Source organism: Xiphophorus couchianus, chromosome 24 (genome assembly GCF_001444195.1).
Source record: "Xiphophorus couchianus chromosome 24, X_couchianus-1.0, whole genome shotgun sequence".
NCBI classification, from domain to species: domain Eukaryota; kingdom Metazoa; phylum Chordata; class Actinopteri; order Cyprinodontiformes; family Poeciliidae; genus Xiphophorus; species Xiphophorus couchianus.
In genome coordinates this window covers 9,152,956-9,174,640 of record NC_040251.1, presented here as the reverse complement: position 1 = coordinate 9,174,640, position 21,685 = coordinate 9,152,956, and the positions used below count along the sequence as shown (strand labels likewise).

The window sequence follows — 21,685 nt, the reverse complement described above, 5'->3', positions numbered from 1 at the left end:
AAATGTCATCTTCAAGATAAGAAAGCAGAGTTTCTGTTTTCCAGGAAAAGCTATAACGTGATGCAGCAACCGTTTAGATTTTGGGGTCAATTACTTTTTAACGCATGACCAAATATCCATTTTTCTTAATAAATTAAATAATCTTTTTCAAATGCATTTTTTGTTTTTTCTCAGGTTGTCTTGATCTGATATTGACGTTATTTTGATAATGTGAAATATTTAAGTGCGACAAAAAAGCAAAAACTGTAGTAAAGTAATTCATATGCAAACAGAAATGAAAAATCAAGAACCTCTGACTTCATGATAATGAAACACATCATACATATGGAAATTAAGCTGGATTTTTCTATATGTTCTGCGTTTTGAACAGTAATGTTTACTTGCTTTATAATTGATAACTGTCTGATGTTTTTTTTATGTTTTTATAATGTAAAGCATTTTGAACTGCCTTGTTGCTGATATTGAAGTTATTGTGATAATGTGAAATCACAATAACTTCAAGTTCAAACACAAAACATTTGAACTTGATTATCCACAGTATAGTTTCAATTCTGTCGTTAACACTGGAGACAGTCAGTTTCACTTTAGGTCAGTGAAGAAACATTCATCTTTTTATTTCCTACTTTGGATTCTGAAAACACCATGCAACTTAAAGGGATGTAAAATGCACAATACTGATTTGAATAAAATAAAACATATTTTAAAACAAAATAAAACTTATATCCTAATATAACCTAATTTTTCACCTTGACCTGTTTGGTTTACTTAAACTCAACTGTACCACCAATTAATGTTTTAAAAGACGTGAACCAGGCTTGACTGCTTTGTCAGTCCAACAGTCATGTTCAATTCATTAGAATGAGGCTCATTTTTATATTAAAAGTACCTTTTGAAAATTGAAGCTAGTAAACTTTTCCATATGGCTACATTTCGGTATTAAAGCAGTTTGTTATGGTCTGATTTAATATTCAAATTGTGAACAAATTTTCATTAATTGTAAGTGGAAACATCCTCATAATTAATAAAAATAAAGGCTGCCAAACATCCATCTGTGTAACTAATATGTTTTGACTTAGTGATAAAGTTCCTGAATTAAATTGACTTTTCAATAATATTCTGATTATTATCAGAATATTACAGCTTATTCTTAGCTGTATAAGCTAAGAATAAAGCTTATAAATTAAGCTTTATTCTTAGACAAAAGTACTTTTTGACCCTGTTAAATTTATTGATGCATTTGAGCATGACTGCACAAAAATGGCAAACAGGAGAGAACAGTTTTATATTTGCAGTTTACAGAGGGTTTGGTGGGGGCTAGTTAAAATATGCTTACCTGCAGTGCCAGCCTACTGGGCAAGTTTATTTAAGAGCATGAAGTTATATATTCACTTGCATTTCACCCAACAGCTGACCATGACTGTTGCATGACAAGGCCAGACATTTTATTGCCTGTAGTTTGGATTAGAATTGAAAGAAACAGAAACGACCAAGGCTGAAGGTGAGAATCAGTTTTATCAACCTATCAGATTTCATCTTACTGCAGATAATATTATTTAATTTCATCATTTCAAAGATAAATGTTGCAACAATTTAATAAGACACCGATTCATTTTTTTTACTGGTATGCTGGTGAAACAGTGGAATTAATTGAATGATGATCTCAAATTATGTACTTTAGTGAGCTTTAACAGTTATTGTAAAGATATGTATGCAATGTGAGTATGTGTACAGATGTATATACATGCATATTCAAATATAAATCAGTGTATGTGTACTTGCATGCATGTATATGGACAGTAGCTGCTAAGTCTATGAATAAGGTACACTCTAGCCTATTCCTTTACTGGTAATTTATTGATTTGCAAAATAGCATTTTATTTTATTTTATTTTTTGTAATGTTATAAATTTACCAAAATTAAGTTAATCTCAATCTGACATTATGTGTCTGTTATACAGAAATGAGTCCAGTTCTGGTGATCCTACTGTTGTCTGCAGCGCTGCTGTCAACTGGTGACGGTGGAAAAGTGTTGATTTTCCCAGTGGATGGGAGTCACTGGCTGAACATGAAAATCCTTTTGGAAGCGTTACATTCTCGGGGGCATGAGATAACGGTGTTCCGCTCCTCAACCAGCTGGTACATTTCTGAATTTTCCCCCCTTTACATGTCCATTACGATTCAACGGGAGCAGCCAGGAAACATCGAGAGCCAAGAAGTCATGGCGTCTTTCCTGGAGAGGTCTATGGAAATCCGTCGAAATGAAGGAACATTATGGGCTTTCTTTCAGTATTATAGGAATCTGTTTAATTTGTTTAGAGGAAACCAGAAGGGTGTAGCAAAGTTGGTCAACAACACCTTTGAGAATGAGACTCTGCTAAGGCAGCTAAATGAAACTGGATATGATCTTTGTCTGACGGACCCTGCGTTCCCAGGAGGAGTGCTGCTGGCACACTATCTCAAGCTTCCTTTGGTGTTGAATGTACGCTGGATTCCCGGTGGAGAGGGTCACTTTGCTATCGCTCCTTCTCCTCTGTCCTACATTCCTGCTTTGTTCTCCCATTTCTCTGACAAAATGCACTTTTTCCAAAGACTCCACAACATTATCTCCCAGGGCATGCTGGTCTACATGTACTACTATGTTTCTGGTCCAAAATACCAGGTTGTATGTGATAAATATTTTGGAGATGACGTGAATACCTTGTCTCTGATACAGGCTGCAGATCTCTGGTTAATGCGGGTTGATTTTACCTTTGAGTTCCCTCGCCCCACCATGCCCAACGTCATCTACATTGGAGGCTACCAAGGAAAACCATCCAAGCCTTTGTCATCGGATTTAGAGGCATTTGTGCAGAGCTCTGGTGAACATGGAGTAATTGTGATGACTCTTGGCACTCTGCTGAGCGACCTTGGCCCCGAGGTGTCAGAAACCTTCGCATCAGCATTTGCCAGCCTCCCTCAGAAAGTTTTGTGGAGACATATTGGTAAACAACCAGCTGCTTTAGGGAACAACACTATGCTGGTTGAATGGTTGCCTCAAAACGACATCCTTGGCCATCCTAAAACTAAGGTTTTCATCACACATGGAGGCACCAATGGCATCTACCAGGCCATCTACCACGGCGTACCAGTTCTAGGCATTCCACTTATCTTTGACCAGTACGACAACATCCTCCGTCTGAAGGCACGAGGTGTGGCTGAGATAGTCGACGTGACCAAAATGACTGTTGACTCTCTGAAAAGCGCTCTGAAGTCCATTTTAGACCCAGAAAAACCCTACAAGCAGAATATGGTCAAACTATCACAGCTTCATCATGACAAACCAATGAAACCCGTTGACAGTGCTGTATTCTGGGTCGAATATGTCATGAGGCATCGGGGTGCGCCACATTTGCGCTCCGAGTCTTATAAGATGCCCTGGTATTCCTACCACTGCCTAGATGTGATGGCATTCTGTTTAGCAATTGTGTTGCTTATCATTTTGATGATTTGGGTTTCCTGTAGAACCTGCTTTAGCAGTTTGATTAGAACCAGGAAGTCTAAGGTTGAATAGAGGGAGTGATAATACATTTTGTTGTAGGTAATCAAGAGCAGGAATTTACAAAGTGTCACCATTTAAAAGAAAGAAAAACGGAAGTGCCGGAAGAAAAACGGCGAGTGACTGAGGGTCACTGCGCGTAACACAAACCCTGTAAATTCTAGACACTAACAGGTACCATAGAATTGCACAAAAACCTGTGAGGGACGGCGGAGTCCCAGCTCGAAATTCCGTGAAACAGGTGTACGGAGCCTTGTGCCAGAAGCCCATTAAAATGCGTCTACATGGTTATAAACTGTGTGATTGTGAGCGTGAGTGGGAATAAAAATAGTAATAGGTATTTTGTTCCATATAACACAGTAGGAGTGTAAAAGGTAAATTTTTTATGGATGCAACTTGACTAAAAACCCACCTGTTTAGGATTGTATTTGAAATGTAATCAATTACAAATTTATTGATGGTACCTGACTTAATGTTGTGTTTTGATTGTTGATTCTATGTTGCTTTGTGTTTCTGTGTTTGATATGATGTAAAGCAGTGGTCCCCAACCCACGGGCCGCGGACGGATACCGGTCCATGGACCAATTGGTACCGGGCCGCGCAAGTAATAATTAAATATTTCCATGTTATGTATTGAGTCTGGAGGATCTTTTATTTTGAAAATCCTTTAACTGGATTCTGTCGGTTACTTCTTGCCCGGCAATATTGAGCCCACAAACAGCATCGGTTTCGGTATCAAATGTTGGGAACCACTGATGTAAAGCACTTTGAAATGCCTTGCTGCTGAAATGTGCCATACAAATAAAATTTGATTTGATTGAGTTAAATTTTCTTGAGCTTACTGTATTAAACCGCACAATATGTCCTCTAAAAAATATGGTGAAAAAAGTTTTTAACTCACTAAATACCATATACCTGATAAGACCATTATTGATACTGCTGTAAAAAACATTTTGGAACTATTATTAACTAGTATTGACTTCTGATCAGAAGATCAGTAGTCTTGATGTTGACTTTTTCTCATCAAAGCCAAAAACATGACATCAAAGTAACTTTTTTTGGTGAGATGGAAACATTGAATCGGTTACATAACCCATTACCCGGATCTATGAACCAAAAGCAGAAAAACATGAGCAAAGACAGCACCAACACTACTGCATATCACATTTATTATTATTATTATTATTACTATAGCAAAATACTGAAAAATGAAAAAGGGATCGACTAATTTTATTGTTGTTGTAATGTGTCTGTCAATACGGCACTTGAAAATCTTAGAACTTACTCAGGTGGTCGTTGTTATGAAAAGTTTAAGAACCACTGCACTGTGTGGATGAATTATTTCCGAACGTCTCAAACTGCAAATAGCAATAGTCACTGACTAGTGCTGCCAAAACAATCAAAGACTGCACTAGTTGTTGCTCAGTTGCAAAATACATTTCTATGGATCCTTTGACTCTTTAAAGAGAGAGCAAAGGATTGGAAAATAATATGCAACAAATCTTCCAAATTCAGTACATTTGCATGTCAACAATGAGTACTATCTGATTATAGTGTGATGTGAATTCCAAAGTCCATTGTTGTTTGAGTTTATTATTTTGGTTAGAAAGGCAGTTTTTCAGTCTCAACTCAATGTGTGAACAGAATGAATACTTTCAAAGGTTTGAGAGTCCCATATAAATCTATTGCTGCTAGTGCAGAAAGCAGGTTCATAATCACACATTAGTAAAGCAGAAGTTGGTGACAGGAAATAATGTGTTTTGCATTATCAGATAGAAACAGCTGCTTGACATCACACCAAGCATCGGTGAAAAAAGTGTATTTCTGTTTTAAAAACACTTATAGAAGAAGAAAAAAAACATATTCTAATTCTACACTGCTATAATTTCCAGTCAGTGTTTGGATGACTGGGTGAAGAAGAGCTGAAGGGAGAGTTTTAGCTCACATTCAGGATGTGACACAGTTCATGACTGTGTCACATCTCGGTTCATGCGCTATCTTCAAGTTCATTTTATAAATAACGTGTTAAATGAGATTAAAACTGTTCGAAAAGTAAAGCTATCATTAGCTGTAAAAGTATAACCGTTATTCTTTGCTTTCAGATATGAATATGATTGTTGGTCCCGTTTCCTTAAATTGTTAGTCACACCTGGTTTGAAATTAAAGAAAATATACTTTGCTTCTAATGAATTGGCTTATAATGAAAAAGGTTCTGGTACCTGCAACATTTCTAGAGAAATGCTGCTTCATGTATAGCAACTGAAACCGTGGTGTTTGTGTTTTAGTTTCAGATCCGCCCAGCTACCACTGCTGGGTTTTAGTGACGTAAATTATTTTCTCCTGTTGGTTTATTATCTCTGTGATGGACAGGCAACCTGCCCAGGGGAAACAACCAATCAGCACCAATGATTGGTTAATGCTGCTCCTGGACGATTGGCTGCTGTCAAAATGCCAGCTAATAGTGCATCAAGTAGTATTGTGCTATTACTATTACTCCATTTATTCATGTTGATATCTAATGAATAAATTGAGTATGTTTTGGTTTATCATCACTTCAGTCATTACATTAAACAATCCTAAGACTATCCATCAATATAAATATATTAAGTCTATATTATTCTTGTCATGTTGAGGGTGAAATATGATGCATATATTCAATGTTTTGAATGTTTCAGGGCAGTGCATGGTGTAGATGTAGAGCAGCTACCCTGTATACAAAAGTTATTTGTTCTCAAAGCAGCAGTAAAGGGTTTGAACTCTTTGTGACCTTAACCATATATCTTGACCCTTCTGTTTTTAACCATTTCTTATTTAATCTGCTCAAAAGATCAGAAATGCCAGAAAAACCTTTAAAAAAAGAATGCTAATCAATGTTTGCTAGTAACCCCCCCAACACATACACATGCAGATTAATAAAAAAGGTTAGTTGATAAATGAATTGGAAACCTAAAATTTGAGCTTGTGTCCATAAAATGGATTTTGTAAGCATTGCAGTTTTGTGTTGAATAATCAAGAACTTTGATAAAATATAAGTTACATAAAACATTAAATAATTAAGATGTTCTTGTTTAGGAGGGGTGTTTGTAAATATTGAAGCAAAACAGTATGTGTGACAAATATATCTGCTAATCAGTAAAACACTTTATAAAATATATTCTCTCCAACACAGATTCTAACATACTAATATAAGCACAAGTCAGAAGAGAACTAATTGAATAAATTGGAGTTTATACATTGTACAAGGTTTTATTATTCTAAAATAATAGGATTCTCATTATTATTCTATTACTATTCTAGTAAAACACTGAAACCGATTTGACTTCATTTTAAATCTATTACTTTAATTCTTTGCATCTGACAACATAAGAAAAAATAAATCAAAGCGTAAAACAATTTACAGAAATGTACAAAATATCAATTAATATATTGAATGAAAAAGAAAAATGTCACAAGTCATCTGGGTCACTCTGTGCTACCGGCGCAGAGCAGGAATTTGACTTAAACAATCGACTGAACATCTGTTGGCCTCCCTGCAGCTGCTGCTTGAGGTGAGCACCCATGTCTTCATAAACGTGGAGGTAAACCAGCGGGTTGAGAGCGCTGTTCAGGCTCACAAGACCACGACTTGCCTGACGCATTATAAAGACTCCAGAATCCCATTTGGGGCATATCTTCTTATTTATGAGGACTCTGGAATACATGCTGAGGTTCTTGAAGACATGGTAGGGTGCATAACAGAGCAAGAAGAGAAGAATCAAAATTACCAACAGCTTGAAGCTTCGTCGTTTCAGGTCCTTGTCAATCGTATTTGAGCGGCAGACAACCAGAGTCACGTGTCCGTAGCTCCAAATGGTGATAAGAAATGGGATGCAAAATCCAAATGACGTCCATATGATGGAGTACTTCAGGTAACTCTTCATATGTTGATTTGAGGTACTGTCAAAACATTTTTTTTTTCCAAATGTTTTTGGGTAGAACATGTCTGGAGAACTTTGAGCACAAACCAGAATCAAAACCACGGCTGAGATGACCACAGAGTGAGTCGTAGTTAATCTCCCCATCGTTCTCATGGGATGGACAATGGACAGGTACCTGTACACACTTATACAGGTGAGGAACCCGATGCTGCAGTACAGATTCAGGTTGAAGCAAAATCTTGTTACCAAGCAGAATTCTTCTCCAAAGATCCATTTGTTTCCTTTAAGGTGGTACACGATCAGAAAGGGGAGAGTGAGCAGATACAAAATGTCTGCTAGTCCAAGGTTTAGGACAAAGATGTTGATATTTCCCAGTTTCCTCCAGTTGTTCCGCAAAGAGTTCAATCCCCATCCATTAGCAATCAGTCCAACAATAAACACCAAGATGTGAAGAGTAGGCAGTATTTTATGTTCAAATAATTCCTTATCTGGTTGAGGACAACTGGTTTTATTCATTTTGTCTTCCAGAAACAAGTGATCTCAGCCCTTCTCCTCCGAAGCTCCGCTCACAGATGAAAATAAACTGAAAGGAAACCTGCCATAAATAACTTCCTTTTTGAAGCCCTGCCTAGTTGTAGGCAGAGTTATCTGTGCATTTAAATAAAAAGAAGAAACTGCAACATGCTGTCCACACCTATCTAGAGAGTCATATTATAGGTGTGGTGCAGATTTTATTTCTTTATAAGTGAAAGAGAAATTAAGAAATGCTAATGATTCAATATAATAAAACCTGTATATTACATTTGACCTTTGTAGCAAAAATATCTTGTTATAAGTGAGATAATATGCCAACATAACAAGTACATTTATATCAACTAAGGAATTATTGACCAACTCCATAGTAGTGAAAAGATGGCCTTGCTGTGAATGTTGGCTCTGCTCCACCATCAGTTTCAATTACATTAAAGATTTCTTCGGTTGTCAGGGGGGTTGCATGTAATACTGAGCAATACTTTGTGTTTAAACCGAACTAAAACCAGTTTAAACCTCGCGTTAAGTCATGAGATTTGTTTTTGACCTTTCTTCAAGTTGGATTGAGTGTTTGGTGCCATCTGGTGGCGGTGAAAATCATTACACCCATCTGGTGTTTACATGTACATTTGTTGATTTTTAAGCAGTTATTAATTAAACAAACTCTCCTCAGACATATAATTATTGATATTTATATGCATCCACATGTGTTTGCCCTAGAAAACCAGATTCTGTTGTGAATGCAATGCAGTTTTTACATTTAAAAAATAAAGACTATTGGGAACAATGAAATTAGTTATGCTTCTAAATATGCTTTTAGGCAACATACCTGGAAAAATGCAACCACCTTTCACTTTATACCTTAATAGAAAAAAAAATAAAATCCCCTGAGATTGACCAATTGCTAGTAGTACACATAATCTAATATGTGTATTGCTAGATTTAGTTTAAAAAATATATGTTCCATAAATCATTTGTCATGCATTTACCCATGTAAAACAGAACACATTTTCTGATTACCAAAATAGAAACAACTGTTATCTTAATATATGTATTTTAGCTAGGTAAATATGTAATGCAAGTCTTCTGTCGGCCATTATGTTTAAGTTTGTTTCGAAGTCGCAACGTTACATGAAGTCTCATCTATTCAGAAAGTGGATCTATGTGTCTTTCTCACTGGCTTTGCCCTGAAACGATAACAGGGTTTACACAGAAAACCTGGAGTTGAATTTATTACTTTTTACTACCTTTTACTGGCCTTAATTTGAGCTCATTTAATTTACTACCACGAAAACCCTGTTGTTAAATGAGGTAAGTGGTCCTGCTGGGCCTGAAAAAGTTTGAGAAACACCAAAACTATCTGGTAAGATTTTGTTTTTGCAGTGTTGTGACACAAAGACAGGTACTGGGTTGTTCAGTACCTGTCTTTCTCATCGTCTATTGACGTGTAGCTCGCCTTGTAGCACTTAATGCCGTGGATAAAGTCCGACATGGCCTCTTCTATGATATCGATATAATCCGGGCTGCCAAATTTTACTTACTGTAAAATAAATGAACCAACTGCTGTTTCTCCAGAGTCTCTGAGACCCCCAGAATTGACTGCTAGTTGTCCTGAGTACCCGAGTCTACCTGACTTCCTTACCGACTCTCCACAGCCAATCGGCCTGTGCGTCCTCTCAGCATGTCCATTCTCCACAGCCCTATGTTGACGTGGCCACTCCTTCTGCTGGTGTGCCTGAGCCGGCCGGTCTGCCTCAGCATCGGGGATCCAGAGATCGGGGCGTTTTCCGGAGGAACCAGCGTTGGCAGCTCTTCCGACCTGCGCTGTACCACATTGTTTGACTCATCTACTGCCGTCAGGTGAACCCTCTCAGGGGATTTCGTCTTCTCCTTTGACATGGGCTGGCTCTACCACTCTCCCCCAGGCTCCTTCATTGCCACCGGCTCCCAGGCCCTCGCCAGGGGTTTCCTCCAGACCTTCTGCTGGGAGACCGTCACCATTTTTTAACGGTTCCGGACATCCTCAGGTTTTTCCCTCATAAGCCAGTGAGTGGCTTATGAGATTGAACTTCCGTCCAGCGCCCCTACCCCCAGCCTTCTTTGGGCGTCTGGTAGACGCTGTTGAGGGGGGGTACTGATCTGCTCCTCTTTATTTTACCAGTTTTGTCTTGTTTACTCCTTGTTTCTGTGTGACTTTCCTTGATCGCCATCAGCCGTTTTCTGTTTGCTGATTATCTCTCGCCTATATTTAAGTTATCTGCGTGTCCCTTATCGGGGCGGATTCTTTGTTGGTGCTTTGAGATCCTAGGTGAAGCCGAGCACGTTTTGATGCACAGCTGTTTACTACCTGTTTTTGCATATTAAAACTACTTTACTTGCCCAAGTGCAACCTGCCTGCAAACCGGTTGATGGTATTTCGTGCACTTGATATTAATTCAAATTGCTCTACAAAAGAAAAGGAAGGATAATGAAATTATACTCCATCAACCTGTTGATATTACTGACACACTCCCTCTGTGTCTTTAAGGCATTGTAATCATGTTGTGGTAGAAATATAAAGCTGTATTTCATCAGAAAAATAAAATACTCTGGGATAGGGGAATCATGTTTATGCTGAACAAATGTGGCCTTGAGGAACATCACATGTAATATTGGTTTGCTCAGATTTATGATTTCCAATTGACAAAAATCACTCCCAGTTAGCCAAGAGACCTGAACCAGTTTAGATCACAAATCTGGTCAAATGCCTAAAAGTAAAAGAAAAATCAATTATTGTTCGGTTTCATGAGTTTTCATGAGCTTTGCACTCACTTGCGGATCCTCATGGCCTCTTCGTTGTCAGGTTTAAAAAAACTCAAAGTTCTTGTAGGTCTTGGCTGCCTCTCTGCGGTACTGGCCCACATTAAAAACTGGTGGAAATTCAAAAAAAAATATCTGGGTTTGAAAATGCAGCATTCAATTAATTGCTATATACATTAATAAAATAAATAAATGTAAGAATTTAAAGGTTCAAACGGACCTTTTGTAGGAACTCCGATCCAGTTTAGATAGCGGGTGAGCTTCTTGGAGATGTATGTCTTCCCTCTGGCAGGTAATCCCACCATCACAATCACCGTTGGGGAGTTGCAGAACTGAGGTACAGACGCTGAAAGGGAAAACATACACCGAAAACCACAGAGAGGATGTAATTCTGGACTGGGTCGGTGATTAAATAATCTGGAAATCAACATCCGTTAGGTACAATCCAGCTCGGTGGGGCTCAGTGTTGTTTGTGTCATTGGATAGGTAAACTTCATTAAAAGAACAAGAGTTACACAAGGAAACTCACATTTCTGCAAAGCAAATCTGGATTTCAGTGAAAACTCTTAATATCAGACATCAAACACTTTGCTTCATACTCAGATTTGACAATAAGTAATATAAGACCTAAGACAGCAATAAATCATGTCTAATTATTTCTAATCTTTTATACTGTAAACTGGTGTGTGAGACAGGAATGTGTCCTACTAGTTGAGCAAGTAACACAAGAAGGAACTTCTCATAAATTTAGATGAGCACATTTGGGTTTGTTTATATAAAAAATTCTTCAACCACCACTAGAGGGTGGTTTTATTTTAAAATAAGAAATTGCCTTGCCAAGTTTTATATATATTTATATATATAAAGTTGTGTGTGTGAGGACGTAGAAAAGGCAAAGGGCAATGAGTAGTTGACTGTTGCCTCACATTAAAACAATCAGCATGGATTTCTACTGAAAAGGAAGCCTACACAGTCTTTAGAGGTGTTGCTTTTGACAATTTGGCAAGAGCCTTGCAAAAGTCTTCCCATCACTTAACATTTTGTCACATGGTAACCAACAACTTCAATGTATATGTTTAGGGTCCCTGTGCTTTAAAATCCAAAGAGTTATTCATGCTTACCAAACATGGACAACCAACATCTAGTTTTATTAGAACAAAAATCCAGAGAAGCCCCTACTAATTCATAAATTATGGACTACTTATTCTATTGAACACAGGGAACCAATATGTGATTTTATACTTTTACCTTTTTGTCTATTTTTTTTGTTTTGTTTTGTTTGCATTTCCTTCTAATTTATGCAAAACATTTTGCACTGCATGTTGCTGTTCAACAAGGCAGCTGAACAGCAACATGCAACCCTGGAAGTCAAGAGACTGTTATCTCTCTGTAGGAGATCTTAAAAGGATTACTTTTTAATCTTTCACTTACTTTCTGCAAACGGAGCAGGCTGGGAAATACGTGTAGTTAATACAGAATCGAAACTATGAATGATTGAGCCCGAGAGTTAAGTATGATGCTTCTCTTAACATCCTCTCTAGAAGTTACATCAACCTGATCTAAATACAAACTGTGGTTTTGATTCAATAAAATAATAGGAAATTTTAACTTTAGGTTGTTTTTTTTCTTATGCAATAGTTAATCACTAGGTGATGTAAAGGAATGTAAATGTCATCTTCAAGATAAGAAAGCAGAGTTTCTGTTTTCCAGGAAAAGCTATAACGTGATGCAGCAACCGTTTAGATTTTGGGGTCAATTACTTTTTAACGCATGACCAAATATCCATTTTTCTTAATAAATTAAATAATCTTTTTCAAATGCATTTTTTGTTTTTTCTCAGGTTGTCTTGATCTGATATTGACGTTATTTTGATAATGTGAAATATTTAAGTGCGACAAAAAAGCAAAAACTGTAGTAAAGTAATTCATATGCAAACAGAAATGAAAAATCAAGAACCTCTGACTTCATGATAATGAAACACATCATACATATGGAAATTAAGCTGGATTTTTCTATATGTTCTGCGTTTTGAACAGTAATGTTTACTTGCTTTATAATTGATAACTGTCTGATGTTTTTTTTATGTTTTTATAATGTAAAGCATTTTGAACTGCCTTGTTGCTGATATTGAAGTTATTGTGATAATGTGAAATCACAATAACTTCAAGTTCAAACACAAAACATTTGAACTTGATTATCCACAGTATAGTTTCAATTCTGTCGTTAACACTGGAGACAGTCAGTTTCACTTTAGGTCAGTGAAGAAACATTCATCTTTTTATTTCCTACTTTGGATTCTGAAAACACCATGCAACTTAAAGGGATGTAAAATGCACAATACTGATTTGAATAAAATAAAACATATTTTAAAACAAAATAAAACTTATATCCTAATATAACCTAATTTTTCACCTTGACCTGTTTGGTTTACTTAAACTCAACTGTACCACCAATTAATGTTTTAAAAGACGTGAACCAGGCTTGACTGCTTTGTCAGTCCAACAGTCATGTTCAATTCATTAGAATGAGGCTCATTTTTATATTAAAAGTACCTTTTGAAAATTGAAGCTAGTAAACTTTTCCATATGGCTACATTTCGGTATTAAAGCAGTTTGTTATGGTCTGATTTAATATTCAAATTGTGAACAAATTTTCATTAATTGTAAGTGGAAACATCCTCATAATTAATAAAAATAAAGGCTGCCAAACATCCATCTGTGTAACTAATATGTTTTGACTTAGTGATAAAGTTCCTGAATTAAATTGACTTTTCAATAATATTCTGATTATTATCAGAATATTACAGCTTATTCTTAGCTGTATAAGCTAAGAATAAAGCTTATAAATTAAGCTTTATTCTTAGACAAAAGTACTTTTTGACCCTGTTAAATTTATTGATGCATTTGAGCATGACTGCACAAAAATGGCAAACAGGAGAGAACAGTTTTATATTTGCAGTTTACAGAGGGTTTGGTGGGGGCTAGTTAAAATATGCTTACCTGCAGTGCCAGCCTACTGGGCAAGTTTATTTAAGAGCATGAAGTTATATATTCACTTGCATTTCACCCAACAGCTGACCATGACTGTTGCATGACAAGGCCAGACATTTTATTGCCTGTAGTTTGGATTAGAATTGAAAGAAACAGAAACGACCAAGGCTGAAGGTGAGAATCAGTTTTATCAACCTATCAGATTTCATCTTACTGCAGATAATATTATTTAATTTCATCATTTCAAAGATAAATGTTGCAACAATTTAATAAGACACCGATTCATTTTTTTTACTGGTATGCTGGTGAAACAGTGGAATTAATTGAATGATGATCTCAAATTATGTACTTTAGTGAGCTTTAACAGTTATTGTAAAGATATGTATGCAATGTGAGTATGTGTACAGATGTATATACATGCATATTCAAATATAAATCAGTGTATGTGTACTTGCATGCATGTATATGGACAGTAGCTGCTAAGTCTATGAATAAGGTACACTCTAGCCTATTCCTTTACTGGTAATTTATTGATTTGCAAAATAGCATTTTATTTTATTTTATTTTTTGTAATGTTATAAATTTACCAAAATTAAGTTAATCTCAATCTGACATTATGTGTCTGTTATACAGAAATGAGTCCAGTTCTGGTGATCCTACTGTTGTCTGCAGCGCTGCTGTCAACTGGTGACGGTGGAAAAGTGTTGATTTTCCCAGTGGATGGGAGTCACTGGCTGAACATGAAAATCCTTTTGGAAGCGTTACATTCTCGGGGGCATGAGATAACGGTGTTCCGCTCCTCAACCAGCTGGTACATTTCTGAATTTTCCCCCCTTTACATGTCCATTACGATTCAACGGGAGCAGCCAGGAAACATCGAGAGCCAAGAAGTCATGGCGTCTTTCCTGGAGAGGTCTATGGAAATCCGTCGAAATGAAGGAACATTATGGGCTTTCTTTCAGTATTATAGGAATCTGTTTAATTTGTTTAGAGGAAACCAGAAGGGTGTAGCAAAGTTGGTCAACAACACCTTTGAGAATGAGACTCTGCTAAGGCAGCTAAATGAAACTGGATATGATCTTTGTCTGACGGACCCTGCGTTCCCAGGAGGAGTGCTGCTGGCACACTATCTCAAGCTTCCTTTGGTGTTGAATGTACGCTGGATTCCCGGTGGAGAGGGTCACTTTGCTATCGCTCCTTCTCCTCTGTCCTACATTCCTGCTTTGTTCTCCCATTTCTCTGACAAAATGCACTTTTTCCAAAGACTCCACAACATTATCTCCCAGGGCATGCTGGTCTACATGTACTACTATGTTTCTGGTCCAAAATACCAGGTTGTATGTGATAAATATTTTGGAGATGACGTGAATACCTTGTCTCTGATACAGGCTGCAGATCTCTGGTTAATGCGGGTTGATTTTACCTTTGAGTTCCCTCGCCCCACCATGCCCAACGTCATCTACATTGGAGGCTACCAAGGAAAACCATCCAAGCCTTTGTCATCGGATTTAGAGGCATTTGTGCAGAGCTCTGGTGAACATGGAGTAATTGTGATGACTCTTGGCACTCTGCTGAGCGACCTTGGCCCCGAGGTGTCAGAAACCTTCGCATCAGCATTTGCCAGCCTCCCTCAGAAAGTTTTGTGGAGACATATTGGTAAACAACCAGCTGCTTTAGGGAACAACACTATGCTGGTTGAATGGTTGCCTCAAAACGACATCCTTGGCCATCCTAAAACTAAGGTTTTCATCACACATGGAGGCACCAATGGCATCTACCAGGCCATCTACCACGGCGTACCAGTTCTAGGCATTCCACTTATCTTTGACCAGTACGACAACATCCTCCGTCTGAAGGCACGAGGTGTGGCTGAGATAGTCGACGTGACCAAAATGACTGTTGACTCTCTGAAAAGCGCTCTGAAGTCCATTTTAGACCCAGAAAAACCCTACAAGCAGAATATGGTCAAACTATCACAGCTTCATCATGACAAACCAATGAAACCCGTTGACAGTGCTGTATTCTGGGTCGAATATGTCATGAGGCATCGGGGTGCGCCACATTTGCGCTCCGAGTCTTATAAGATGCCCTGGTATTCCTACCACTGCCTAGATGTGATGGCATTCTGTTTAGCAATTGTGTTGCTTATCATTTTGATGATTTGGGTTTCCTGTAGAACCTGCTTTAGCAGTTTGATTAGAACCAGGAAGTCTAAGGTTGAATAGAGGGAGTGATAATACATTTTGTTGTAGGTAATCAAGAGCAGGAATTTACAAAGTGTCACCATTTAAAAGAAAGAAAAACGGAAGTGCCGGAAGAAAAACGGCGAGTGACTGAGGGTCACTGCGCGTAACACAAACCCTGTAAATTCTAGACACTAACAGGTACCATAGAATTGCACAAAAACCTGTGAGGGACGGCGGAGTCCCAGCTCGAAATTCCGTGAAACAGGTGTACGGAGCCTTGTGCCAGAAGCCCATTAAAATGCGTCTACATGGTTATAAACTGTGTGATTGTGAGCGTGAGTGGGAATAAAAATAGTAATAGGTATTTTGTTCCATATAACACAGTAGGAGTGTAAAAGGTAAATTTTTTATGGATGCAACTTGACTAAAAACCCACCTGTTTAGGATTGTATTTGAAATGTAATCAATTACAAATTTATTGATGGTACCTGACTTAATGTTGTGTTTTGATTGTTGATTCTATGTTGCTTTGTGTTTCTGTGTTTGATATGATGTAAAGCAGTGGTCCCCAACCCACGGGCCGCGGACGGATACCGGTCCATGGACCAATTGGTACCGGGCCGCGCAAGTAATAATTAAATATTTCCATGTTATGTATTGAGTCTGGAGGATCTTTTATTTTGAAAATCCTTTAACTGGATTCTGTCGGTTACTTCTTGCCCGGCAATATTGAGCCCACAAACAGCATCGGTTTCGGTATCAAATGTTGGGAACCACTGATGTAAAGCACTTTGAAATGCCTTGCTGCTGAAATGTGCCATACAAATAAAATTTGATTTGATTGAGTTAAATTTTCTTGAGCTTACTGTATTAAACCGCACAATATGTCCTCTAAAAAATATGGTGAAAAAAGTTTTTAACTCACTAAATACCATATACCTGATAAGACCATTATTGATACTGCTGTAAAAAACATTTTGGAACTATTATTAACTAGTATTGACTTCTGATCAGAAGATCAGTAGTCTTGATGTTGACTTTTTCTCATCAAAGCCAAAAACATGACATCAAAGTAACTTTTTTTGGTGAGATGGAAACATTGAATCGGTTACATAACCCATTACCCGGATCTATGAACCAAAAGCAGAAAAACATGAGCAAAGACAGCACCAACACTACTGCATATCACATTTATTATTATTATTATTATTACTATAGCAAAATACTGAAAAATGAAAAAGGGATCGACTAATTTTATTGTTGTTGTAATGTGTCTGTCAATACGGCACTTGAAAATCTTAGAACTTACTCAGGTGGTCGTTGTTATGAAAAGTTTAAGAACCACTGCACTGTGTGGATGAATTATTTCCGAACGTCTCAAACTGCAAATAGCAATAGTCACTGACTAGTGCTGCCAAAACAATCAAAGACTGCACTAGTTGTTGCTCAGTTGCAAAATACATTTCTATGGATCCTTTGACTCTTTAAAGAGAGAGCAAAGGATTGGAAAATAATATGCAACAAATCTTCCAAATTCAGTACATTTGCATGTCAACAATGAGTACTATCTGATTATAGTGTGATGTGAATTCCAAAGTCCATTGTTGTTTGAGTTTATTATTTTGGTTAGAAAGGCAGTTTTTCAGTCTCAACTCAATGTGTGAACAGAATGAATACTTTCAAAGGTTTGAGAGTCCCATATAAATCTATTGCTGCTAGTGCAGAAAGCAGGTTCATAATCACACATTAGTAAAGTAAAAGTTGGTGACAGGAAATAATGTGTTTTGCATTATCAGATAGAAACAGCTGCTTGACATCACACCAAGCATCGGTGAAAAAAGTGTATTTCTGTTTTAAAAACACTTATAGAAGAAGAAAAAAAACATATTCTAATTCTACACTGCTATAATTTCCAGTCAGTGTTTGGATGACTGGGTGAAGAAGAGCTGAAGGGAGAGTTTTAGCTCACATTCAGGATGTGACACAGTTCATGACTGTGTCACATCTCGGTTCATGCGCTATCTTCAAGTTCATTTTATAAATAACGTGTTAAATGAGATTAAAACTGTTCGAAAAGTAAAGCTATCATTAGCTGTAAAAGTATAACCGTTATTCTTTGCTTTCAGATATGAATATGATTGTTGGTCCCGTTTCCTTAAATTGTTAGTCACACCTGGTTTGAAATTAAAGAAAATATACTTTGCTTCTAATGAATTGGCTTATAATGAAAAAGGTTCTGGTACCTGCAACATTTCTAGAGAAATGCTGCTTCATGTATAGCAACTGAAACCGTGGTGTTTGTGTTTTAGTTTCAGATCCGCCCAGCTACCACTGCTGGGTTTTAGTGACGTAAATTATTTTCTCCTGTTGGTTTATTATCTCTGTGATGGACAGGCAACCTGCCCAGGGGAAACAACCAATCAGCACCAATGATTGGTTAATGCTGCTCCTGGACGATTGGCTGCTGTCAAAATGCCAGCTAATAGTGTATCAAGTAGTATTGTGCTATTACTATTACTCCATTTATTCATGTTGATATCTAATGAATAAATTGAGTATGTTTTGGTTTATCATCACTTCAGTCATTACATTAAACAATCCTAAGACTATCCATCAATATAAAGATATTAAGGTTTTGATATTATTTATTCTTGTCATGTTGAGGGTGAAATATGGTGCATATATTCAATGTTTTGAATGTTTCAGGGCAGTGCATGGTGTAGATGTAGAGCAGCTACCCTGTATACAAAAGTTATTTGTTCTCAAAGCAGCAGTAAAGGGTTTGATAAAATATGAGTTACATAAAACATTAAATAATTAAGATGTTCTTGTTTAGGAGGGGTGTTTGTAAATATTGAAGCAAAACAGTATGTGTGACAAATATATCTGCTGATCAGTAAAACACTTTATAAAATATATTCCTTCCAACACAGATTCTAACATACTAATATAAGCATAAGTCAGAAGAGAACTAATTGAATAAATTGGAGTTTATACATTGTACAAGGTTTTATTATTCTAAAATAATAGGATTCTCATTATTATTCTATTGCTATTCTAGCAAAAAAAACTGAAACCGATTTGACTTCATTTTAAATGTATTACTTTAATTCTTTGCATCTGACAACATAAGAAAACATAAATCAAAGCGTAAAAAACTTTACAGAAATGTACGAAATATCGATTAATATATTGAATGAAAAAGAAAAATGTCACAAGTCATCTGGGTCACTCTGTGCTACCGGCGCAGAGCAGGAATTTGACATAAACAGTCGACTGAACATCTGTTGGCCTCCCTGCAGCTGCTGCTTGAGGTGAGCACCCATGTCTTCATAAACGTGGAGGTAAACCAGCGGGTTGAGAGCGCTGTTCAGGCTCACAAGACCACGACTTGCCTGACGCATTATAAAGACTCCATGATCCCAATCAGGGCACGTTCCCTTACTAATCAAAGTTCTGGAATACATGCTGAGGTTCTTGAAGACATGGTAGGGTGTATAACAAAGCAAGAAGAGAAGAATCAATATAGCTAAAAGCTTTAAGAGTTGTTGTTTCACATTCTTGTCAATCGTTTCTGAGCGACAGATAACAACAGTCACATGTCCATAGCAGCCCACAATGATGGCAAAAGGGATGCAGAATCCAAAGAAGGTCCATCCGATGGTGTAATCCAGGTAACTCTCAGAATGTTCATAAGAGGTGGTGTCAAAGCATTTTGATCCGTTCATAAATATTTTTTCGTAGGACATGTCTGGAGAACTTTGAGCACACACCAGAATCCAAACGGCGATTGAGATGACCACAGAGTGAGTCGTAGTTAATCTCCCCATCGTTCTCATGGGATGGACAATGGACAGGTACCTGTACACACTTATACAGGTGAGGAACCCGATGCTGCAGTACAGATTCAGGTTGAAGCAGAATCTTGTTACCAAGCAGAATTCTTCTAAAAAGATCCATTTATTTCCTTTAAGGTGGTACACGATCAGAAAGGGGAGAGTGAGCAGATACAAAATGTCTGCTAGTCCAAGGTTTAGGACAAAGATGTTGATATTTCCCAGTTTCCTCCAGTTGTTCCGCAAAGAGTTCAATCCCCATCCATTAGCAATCAGTCCAACAATAAACACCAAGATGTGAAGACTAGGCAGTATTGTATGTTCAAATAATTCCTTATCTGGTTGAGGACAAATGGTTTTATTCATTTTGTCTTCCAGAAACAAGTGATCTCAGCCCTTCTCCTCTGAAGCTCCGCTCACAGATGAAAATAAACTGAAAGGAAACCTGCCATAAATAACTTCCTTTTTGAAGCCCTGCCTAGTTGTAGGCAGAGTTATCTGTGCATTTAAATAATAAAAAAAAGAACCGCAACACCCTGCCTGCAGGTGTCTAGAGAGTCTCACTACAGGTATGGGGCAGATTTTATTTCTTATATGGATATTATATAAGAAATATTATCTCATGGGTGAGATAATATGCCAACAGAACAAGTACATTTATATCAACTAAGGAATTATTGACCAACTCCATAATAGTGAAAAGATGGCCTTGCTATGAATGTTGGCTCTGCTCCGCCATCAGTTTCAATTACATTAAAGATTTATTTTTCTTGGGTTGTTCCTGAGTTTCACTGAGTTCAATTAACTTCAATTGTTCTGAGTATTTTACATCAATATGGCCCCCGTTTGTTCTGTTTTACATAATAAATAAGGTCTGGGAACGAAGTGACAAGGCAGTTGAAAAGAATGCAGTTTGTAGTTAAAAATGAAGTTAATCTAAAACAAAAAAGATACAATAACATTATACTGTATAATTAGGGCAAAAGTAAGCTGTCAAAAAAACCCCACACAAACATAGTAAGGAGCTTCTTTTATATTTTTGAAGAGATCCAAATCTATACTGGTTTAATACTTTCAGTTCCAAACATTTTTAGCAATTTTCAGCAAAAAACCGAACTAAAACCAGTTTAAACCTCGAGTTAAGTCATGATATTTGTTTTTGACCTTTCTTCAAGTTGGATTGAGTGTTTGGTGCCATCTGGTGGCGGTGAAAATCATTACACCCATCTGGTGTTTACATGTACATTTGTTGATTTTTAAGCAGTTATTAATTAAACAAACTCTCCTCAGACATATAATTATTAATATTTATATGCATCCACATGTGTTTGCCCTAGAAAACCAGATTCTGTTGTGAATGCAATGCAGTTTTTACATTTGGCAAAATGGAGAGGTAGAGAGAGGGATTCTACCACCAACTGACAACATGATGGCGGCTTCAATCAGAAAAAAATACTGTGATTACTTATTGACAGCTGGTAAGATGTCATGGAAACATCAAGCAGGTAGCCAGCAGAAAAAGACCAGAAAATACAAAGTCTACATAGTTCTTGGGTTTGCTGTGAAAGCAAGATGGTGTGACATTTTAACCCATTCTGATAAGCTAAAACATAAGCAATATCGTCCCAAATTTTGAATAAAAATGTCTTAATAAAAAGGAATAAGCTGATGAAGGTCAATAGTAACCAAAAACACAATTTCTACTCGTGCAAAGGGAATTTTTGGTCAAAAATTACTAATTATCCTTTAAAGTATTCCATCAAAAATAAAGACTATTGGGAACAATGAAATTAGTTATGCTTCTAAATATGCTTTTAGGCAACATACCTGGAAAAATGCAACCATCTTTCACTTTAAACCTTAATAGAAAATAAAATAAAATCCCCTGAGAT

The 21,685-nt window shown here is 37.1% G+C and overlaps 2 protein-coding genes and 2 pseudogenes across 2 annotated transcripts; 2 read left to right on the top strand and 2 right to left on the bottom strand.

The window, feature by feature from the left end:
* Positions 1-1,380: 1,380 nt before the first annotated feature.
* Positions 1,381-3,563, top strand: LOC114140361 (UDP-glucuronosyltransferase 2A1 pseudogene; annotated as a pseudogene).
* A 3,285-nt stretch (positions 3,564-6,848) lies between these two features.
* On the bottom strand, positions 6,849-8,157 carry LOC114140387 (P2Y purinoceptor 1-like). Its single transcript, XM_028010200.1, has one exon. It carries the CDS (start codon positions 7,965-7,967, stop codon positions 6,981-6,983), a length of 987 nt encoding a protein of 328 aa, XP_027866001.1. The 5' UTR covers positions 7,968-8,157; the 3' UTR covers positions 6,849-6,980.
* A 5,670-nt stretch (positions 8,158-13,827) lies between these two features.
* Positions 13,828-16,010, top strand: LOC114140360 (UDP-glucuronosyltransferase 2A1 pseudogene; annotated as a pseudogene).
* A 3,033-nt stretch (positions 16,011-19,043) lies between these two features.
* LOC114140385 (P2Y purinoceptor 1-like) lies at positions 19,044-20,440 on the bottom strand. The gene has a single exon (XM_028010198.1). It carries the CDS (start codon positions 20,157-20,159, stop codon positions 19,170-19,172), a length of 990 nt encoding a protein of 329 aa, XP_027865999.1. The 5' UTR covers positions 20,160-20,440; the 3' UTR covers positions 19,044-19,169.
* Positions 20,441-21,685: the final 1,245 nt, after the last annotated feature.

Excerpts from the sequence above, each read along its gene's own strand:
- LOC114140387 (XM_028010200.1), bottom strand. The coding sequence starts at position 7,967 with ATGAATAAAACCAGTTGTCCTCAACCAGATAAGGAATTATTTGAACAT.
- LOC114140385 (XM_028010198.1), bottom strand. The coding sequence starts at position 20,159 with ATGAATAAAACCATTTGTCCTCAACCAGATAAGGAATTATTTGAACAT.